We start from the raw sequence: 8,178 nt of genomic DNA, 5'->3' as shown, positions 1-8,178 counted from the left end.
TTATCTCTGAAAATCATGTGATCCCTACACACACATAAGGAGCTCAGCTTTGTATGCTTTGCTTTGAAGAACTGGTGCTTTTTTAGATGAAAATCTAAAAGCTGTCATGGCATTTAAGACCAATAATAAGATTTAATTTCTTGATCATATTACACGATGATCTCTTTAGTGGCACAAGCTGAGCTTTACCTAAACAGCTTGATGAGGCTTCAATGTCTCATGCTAGCCTCTTGTTCAGCCATATGTCAAACACAGAGAACTGAGAAGTCTGAACTGCCACGACGGCCACACAGGCATACCAAACAGCAGCACAGATTTGACCAAAATAGGTATGGTCAGGTAATTATGGGTCGTGATCCATGCCCCCTTCACCTTCTCTGCCCTTTGCAGTCAGTGCGTGCAGGTGATGGACACCATTTGGGATACTGGGCACTTCCAGTTGCAGATCTGCATTTGCATGGCTTCTGCCACTTCTCACAGGCAAACTAACAGGGACGGTTCCAGTCCCCAGACCAGCATCTGTGTGATGCTGGCTGGTTATTTGCAGTCATAGGCATATTTTAGTGACTGTGATGGACTGCTGGTGATATCAGTCAGTGCCTCCCGAGGGACATAAGGCTGCTAAAAACACTAGCGCTAACTGGTGCCTCTTAGAAGCACAGCCATCTCCAAATGGCTAACTGTTGCACTAACTGCTGACAGTACGAAATACTTGCTTTCTATTTGGGTTCACCTCCCTGAAATCATTTGCCCCCCCCCCCCAGGAGAAGAAAACGATCGCATTCTGCTCTTTAATGCTGCAGATATACAATATTTATAAATGCCGTGTGCATGATGAGGCAATACCGCCCTTAACGAGAAAAAACCCATCAGCCACCCAGAACGCCGGCGTCCCTGGGCAGCTCCCGGGGACCGCCCTGCCGCGGGCACATGCCGCTCCTACAGCAGCGGAGAAGCCGCACCGGGGTGCCCAGTGGCTTCGCTGCCGGCACCGCGGCTCCCCCGGGGTACCCTACGCTCGGATCCGCTCTGCCGGTGTTGAGGGGCAGGGCGGGCCGTGCTGTGCCGTGTCGAACCGAACCGAACCGAGCCGAGCGGAGCCGTGCCGAGCCGTGCCCTGTCGCCCCTCCCCTCAGCTGTCCCCGCCCTTTGCCGGTCTGAGCCCAGCCCTCCCGGCGGCGGGGCCGGCTGCGCCGCTGTGCCATGCGAGGCTTTAAACGGCAGGTGCGGGGGAGAGAAGCAGACGCGCAACCGGCGGCTGCGGCGGCCCGGCGGTAGGGCGCCTTTCGGCTCGGCGGGAGCCGCGGCGGAGCGGAGCATGTCGGTGGCTACCGGGGGCAGCGAGACGGCGGCGGCGGCAGCACCAGCGGGCGGCGGCGGCGGCGGGAACCGTGTTTTCTTCCAGAGCCCCCGCGGCGGCGGCGGGAGCGGCGGCTCCTCCGGTGGCTCCTCCCGGGAGGACTCGGTGTCGGCGGTGGTGCAGGTCCAGCAGCGGCGCCACCAGCAGGGGAAAGTCACGGTGAAATACGATCGGAAAGAGCTGCGGAAGCGGCTGGTGCTGGAGGAGTGGATCGTGGAGCAGCTGGGGCAGCTCTACGGCTGCGAGGTGCGGGGCAGAGATAGAATAGCGGGTCGCCGGCGCAGCTGCTGCTGCCACAGCCCGCCCTGCACGCCGTTGCATCCCTTGTCCTCGGCATCCTCCTGCCGCTCCGAGCCGCGCTCCGGCCGCGGGCAGGGGAGGGCTGCCGCTGCCACCTCCAAATGACATTCCCGAGCCGCCGCCCCTCGCCTCCGCCGTGCCCGCCGGCGGAACGGGGGAACGTGTCCCCTGTCCGGCAGAAAGGGTGACCCTATCCCCCCGCGGTGAACGGGACGGGACCGCCCTTGAGGACCGGCTGCGGCAGGGCCGGGGGTGCGGGCGGCGCCGGGCTCCGGGGGTGGTGCTTGGGCTGGAGCCGCGGGCCCCAGGCAGGGCGGGCCGGGGCGCGGCGGCTCCTTCCCCGGGATGGGGGCGGTCGATCCCCGTTAGCAGCGGGCTGGCCCTGCGCCGGGCCGGGGGGAGAGCGGGGTGCGGGGAACAAGGCGGGGGAAGGTGGAGGAGGTGGCAGCTGCGAAGCGGTGGAGGCTGCTGCGAAGGATGGACCCCGGTGCGGGTACGGTCACCGTTAGATCGTGCTTCTGTGTTACCCCCGACCCCAGAAGCGGGGTAGGTAGTAGCCAGGAAATTACCGTTTGAGGATCATGAGGATGCAAATGGAAAACTCTGGGGGTCTGTGTGTTTAATTTGTAGGTATCGAGCCTCTTTTTCTGTCGCCCTGGGCAAAAAAGTATTTCCAGTTGAACAGGAGGATTTTTCAAGTTTATTCGAAGGCACAGTAACTGTTCTATATAGAGATGACAGTGTTGTAAAGTAAAGGAAGTACCAGTACTTTGTTAAGGTTTCGTTAGAAATGCAGACCTTCTAGTTTCCAGGGGATCCTACCTCGAGTATTCACAGTTATAAAGGATCAAAGCATCTAAACTGAGGTTCACAGGTAGTTTTTCCCATCAGTAGTCTAATTTGCTTTTATTAATGACTTTTGAAGTGAGTGTGCATTTTGCAGTGAGCATCTCCAGAGCCAACATCTCACCCCAGGGTGCCCAGCTGCTCCAGAGCTGGGAAGGTGAGAGCTTGACAGTCCCAGAGGTGTGGATGTGAGGGCCTAAATAATCAGGCCTGAATATCTAACACATACATAATACAAGTGCTTTAAGAAACTTCCTTTTATCTCAAAACCAGTTTATCAGAAGTTTGTCAGAGGGACACATAAAAAATGTGCATGTGACAAATATCCTTAGCTATTCACATCCATCAATCAAAGGAAGGAAAGATACAAATGGAAACTGGTTAAAAATAAGCAGTTGTTTCTCTTGGTCTAGGTGTGATTTTCCTCCCCAGCCTCATGATTACTTAGACCATGTAGCCCGTAGGCTGCAACGATTTCTCTAAGATCAGAAGTACATGTGGCTGTTTGCATGAACTGATGGTTTTGTGTCTGCACAAGCTGATAATGTGGTTAGTATCTGGCCTACTGGATCTATTGCCTCTCACTTGACTCCCGTTGTTCAAAATCACCAAGCCTGTTTGGGGTGTGTGCTGGGTGCTCTTGGCTTACAGAAGAATGTAATACATGGGGCCAAACTGAGGTTCAGAGGAGCTATTGCTGTTCTTCATGGGATTCAACTAACTGTCTCGCTGGAGGAAAATATCAGTTTTTGCCTTACTGTGGTTGCCACCTCCAACTGAAATAGAAGGACGCCACCCTATTAAGATGGGGACCTTATATGGCTGCATAAAAAGACAGTTTGGTTTCTGAGGTGACTTCTAGGGGGGAAATGGTTTGACATGTCAGATTAAAATGTTTCTAGCTTTGAAGGCTGAGGGCAAAATGTGTAAGTCTTCATTGCTGTTATGCATGAACTCTATCCAGTGTCAGCATGGATGACAGTAGCGAAAAGGTCAAGCAATTCATATGCTTTCAGAATAAAGTTGAAGGTGCATGATGAGTGTAGTGATTAAAGACAATAGCAATTTAATGCAGAATGCTTTGCTTCAATCTGCTTGAATTACATTTAGGCTTACAAATGTAGCTCTCAGCCTGAAACTTAATCACCTATGCAGACAGTTAATAACCCTGTCTGAAGGCAGGTTGGGGGGGAGGTTGAGAATTGCTCGCTTTGATTTCCATGGGAGATCTGCCACAGCTTCTTGATACGATGCCACTTAAGTTCTGAAACAATCTGAAATCTTCCAGAATCTCAGAAATGGCCAGCAAATTGCTAATTCTGGAAGAGCTAACTAGTGATAGTGTTTCATTGCTTCTCATTCGGAGCGCTGTTTCTAAGGAGCAACCTGCTTCATTCCTGGGAAGAGCAGAAATAAATAGAGGGCATTTGCAGTGCGGTACTTTGAAAGTCTGCAAGAAGACCTGGGTGTTTCCTTGTGGAGCTGCATAAAGGTAGTGCTTGCTCACTGTTTTCCATTTAAACAACGTTTTGTATTAAATTATGCTAAGGTTCATCAGTAAGTGGGTACTTGCAGAAAGATTCCCTTTATTCACATCTAAACATGTATTCATAGCCTGTTATGTGCTTGCAAGTTAGGTCAGCTGCAAGCCTGTTTTGGCTTGATGGCAAGATTGGAAAATACAGAGAGAGGTTGGATTGTGTTTATTTTCTAGTGGATCTTGTCTTTAGCAGTACACTTTTAGTCTTAAAAATCGGACACCAAGCAGGATAATAGTGGTGGGGAAGTAGTTTAGAAGGAGCTCTTCGAGACTATTTTTAATGCTGACCGCAGATCTGTGCTACAAAGATCAGCATTAGAAAGGTTATTTTCACATGGTGCAGACTTCAGAGATAAAAACAAGCCTGAAATGGTAAAGGGTTTCTGAGGTGGAAAACTTTAGTCGAACCAGAGACACTTATGTAGAATTTGTTTGGCACCAGAACGGGTCAGGCGGATGTACTCGGGTCAAGTGCTTCAGGTGAGTGTCAGTCTGGCTCCTTACTCCTGGAGCCACTTTATTTAAAAAATAAAGTTTTATAACCTGCTTTCCTTTTTCTGGTTTCTATGAATGCTGGAACTGAAATGTGGTATATTGAAAATGCAGTACCTTAATTGCAGGACTTGAACCGACTTCGGTGTTGACCTTTGCTAGGTATCTTGTTTCTAAAAAATAGTTTTTCCACAGATGCTTCTTGTTTTGGTCTAAGTCCATTATTGGTTAATAATTGCTAAATAATGCTGCACAGAACAACTTACATCATCATTATTCATTCCCTAATGGTTTGCAACTTGTAGTTCAGCATGAAAGTGATGACAGTCTAGTTTTCCAGATGTATGATCTGTGTTGTGTGCACCTGCCAAAATTGAACAACTTTATATAGGACAAAAAAAAGGCCACTGCATTTGTCCCCAGAAACCATTCAACCTTGGAGGTGAATTACTGTGCTCAGGGGTCCTGTCTGCTTGCAATTACAGCATTTGCTATAAACTGCAGAATGCTGATGGAACGAGTGCATTGAGAGCAGACAGATTTTTGCACAGCATTAGTAAACAAGGAAGAAAGGTTTTTGCTTCTGCTATGGGTTTGATGATGAGTGTTTTTCAACATGGAGACTTGCATGTACAAATCAAATGAGCCCTTAGGCTTTGCACTCCAAAAGTTGAGTGTAAGACTTAGCTTTGATATGAGATACTGCTGAGCTTAGTTGGGTAATCAGCTATTTTATTAGAGTGTATCTACTCACGTGTGGAAATCTGTGCTTGGCAAAGGATATGCTGTTGGTCTGGAAGTAACAGGGCATTATGTTCAAGCTTATCTCTCTTCCATTCCAGTGCAGAATACCCTGCAATTCTGTTCCAAAATTCAGCATACAAGAAAATACAGCTAGAAGAGCTGCCCATAAAAGCCTCTCAAGCATTTCCTCTAAGAGTAGAAAGCCATGGCAGACTTGAAGATGTCTTATGTCTCTTATGTCTCTCCCACCTCCTGAGTGGCATGAAGGTCTGAAATGGATAAAGGATTTAATGGTGGCAGGGCCAATCTTTGGCCATTAGTTTCAAAAATAAAAATAAATACTGGTGGGGTATGGGAGCGATTTGACTTGATCCTGCATGGATTGAGCTCCCGTTCCCTGGGTGCTCTGTGACTGCAGCGCTGGAGAACCCTCTCTTTGGCCATCTTCCTGAAGCTGCTGGGATATGCTAGCACTGACAGCTTGTCCCTAATATAGCATCAGAGAGCCTGTTTGGTCTGTATGCACTTCAGTTTGAACTGGCTGGTGCTAGACAGGAGAAGGCAAAAGGAAGGCTCTAATCTAGGCTGGAGGAAGAGAACACTAAAGTAAAACTTCCTAGCTTTCCCCTCCTGCTGCAAAAATGTTTTGACTGCAGTGGTAAAGCTAGTGGGAAGGTGTGAAAGATGGTCGGAGAGTTGTGGGGAAGGTGAGCTGTCTGTTTGTCAGGCTTTTGAGAAGGATGGGGTTTTGCTAGAGAAGTTCTAGTCATTTACCGTGTTTAAAGCCCAAGGGTAGCTGCCTTGACTGTATTTTCAAAGTATTTTTCCAATGCTGAGTCTTAGCTGCAGACTGATGTGTATTGGTGGTCTACCAAGAGCAGTGCTGCGCATGCTTAATGGCTGTACAGCACCTTGGTTCCTCTGTGCATTTGCATCCAAACGGGCATGTCTTGTGACTTGGTACACTCAGTTGCAGCTGTTTCTCTCCCTGCTGTTTGGGACTGTATTTATGTGGAGCACTGACCTTCCACGCAGTATGGGCCACCTTCTGCACCCCACCAGCACAGGGGTCAGTGGTTCTGCATGCCCCACAGAGCCTGTCTGTCTGAGGCAGTTGCCATGGTTACCAGTGATCTGGTTTGCTCTGGGTATTGGAATAATGCTGAATAAAATGGTGCAAGGACTTCAGGGCCAAATGCTTCCTCCCCACACATGCCGGCCTTTCCAAAATATCCTGCCAGCATGCCACAAAAGCTGCCATGAGGTGATGTGGAGCTGATGGTATGATCAGGTACTGCTTATTCCTCAGGCGAAGGTGAGGTAATGCTTGAAATTCATTATTCATTCCTCAGAAAGGCCTCTGGTAAAGAGATCCACTGAGTAAAATGCTACCAAAACAAACTTTTGCTGACTGTCTGACTCTTTGAATAGACTGCCTCTAACTTGGACTAAGATCTCACAATGACAGTTGCACATGAGTGCACATGGGCTCCTTTCTAGATGGATTAAAAGTGGAAAGAGAGTGAGAGGGGTCTGAGAATTAGAAAGTGACACTCCTTAAAAGGATGCAAGTCAGTAGGAAATGTAATAAAGGATTTCCTTCTTCAGGAAATTATCTGTTACATTCTAGATGCATTGGAGTGAAGTACTTGGAGGTCCATTAAATTGATTAGAAATGTATGTGGATCATTTCTTTTGAACAGCTACTACAGATGTCAGGTCTCCATGCTGCACAGCATGAACTTTGGAGCATTTGCTTGAAGGCAGGGATGCTGCTCAATATACCCAGTTGAAGGGTTGCTCTGATCAGAGGCCTACAGAGGACAAGGGAAACACTGGTGTAGCAAAGGCTTTTTATATTATGTAGCAATCACAGTAAAGCATCTGAATCCCAGAAGCAGAAAACAGGAAGCCCATACAGGCATATAAAATGCATGCTGTTACTTTCACAGGAGTAGGTTTAGGTACTTGTGAGGGTGCCAAGCACCCAATGGCGGTGAGGGCAGAGCTTTTGTCTCTAAGTGTGCTGCTTAAACTCTTATCTTGGATTCTAAAGATCCTAATCTAGTAGGAAATGTATTGACATTCACCTGTTTTCCTCCTTTTTAAAGGCAAAATTTGCACTACATCTCAAAGGAATTAAAAAGAAGTTCAGCAAGGCCAAGTGCAAGGTCCTGCACATGGGTCAGAGCAGTCTCAAGTGAATACAGAGAAAGGCTGAAGAGCCTGAGGAGAAGGGCTTGCAGGTGTTGACTAGAAGCTCAACATGAGTGTGTGCTTGCAGCCCAGAAAGCCATCTGAATGCTGGTCTCCATCAAAAGTAGTGTGACCAGTGGGTTGAGGGAGGTGATTCTCCTCCTTTACTATGCTCCTGCAGTACTTCATTCAGCTCGAGCCCCTAGCACAAGAGGGATGTAGACCTGTTGGAGTGAGTCCGTTGGAGGGCTGGAGCACCTCTACTATGGAGACAGGCTGAGAGCTGGGCTTGCTCAGCCTGGAGAAGAGAAGGCTTCAGTGAGATATTAGAGCAGGCTTCCAGTATGTAAAGGGGGCGTACAAGAAAGCTAGAGAGGGACTTTTTACAAGGACGTGTAGTGACAGGACAAGGGGGAATTGCTTCAAGCTGAAAAAGGGCAGATTAGATATTTGGAAAAAATTGTTTAGTATGAGGGTTGTGAGGCACTGGAACAGGTTGTGGCTGCCCAGTCCCTAGAAGTGGTCAAGGCCAGGTTGGATGGGCCTTTGAGCCGCAGTCTGGTCCTGCTTGTGGCAGTGGTTGGAGCTGGATAGTCTTTAAGACCCCTTCCAACCCAAAACATTCTGTTATTCTAAGAAAATTATTTTTTTCTTACTTGAGTTTTGTATGGTCTGGGCATAATCTCTGCACTGGTTGTGC

At 48.6% G+C, this 8,178-nt stretch overlaps 1 protein-coding gene across 1 annotated transcript in view; it reads left to right on the top strand.

Annotated features, from left to right (window-relative positions):
• The first annotated feature begins 1,230 nt into the window (after window positions 1-1,230).
• Window positions 1,231-8,178, top strand: part of PPP1R14C (protein phosphatase 1 regulatory inhibitor subunit 14C) — a 55,470-nt gene continuing 48,522 nt past the window's right edge. The window contains exon 1 of the mRNA XM_061378495.1: window positions 1,231-1,606. Within this exon, the coding sequence (XP_061234479.1) occupies window positions 1,319-1,606 (288 nt within the window). The 5' untranslated portion in view covers window positions 1,231-1,318. The remainder of the gene's footprint in view (window positions 1,607-8,178) is intronic.

This window comes from Neopsephotus bourkii, unplaced genomic scaffold (genome assembly GCF_033783945.1).
Source record: "Neopsephotus bourkii isolate Nb327-2 ecotype Australia unplaced genomic scaffold, CSIRO-AGI_Nbou_v1 NB_1767, whole genome shotgun sequence".
Classification (NCBI taxonomy): domain Eukaryota; kingdom Metazoa; phylum Chordata; class Aves; order Psittaciformes; family Psittacidae; genus Neopsephotus; species Neopsephotus bourkii.
The sequence above is the reverse complement of the archived record's forward strand: the minus strand, read 5'-3'. Positions and strand labels throughout refer to the sequence as shown.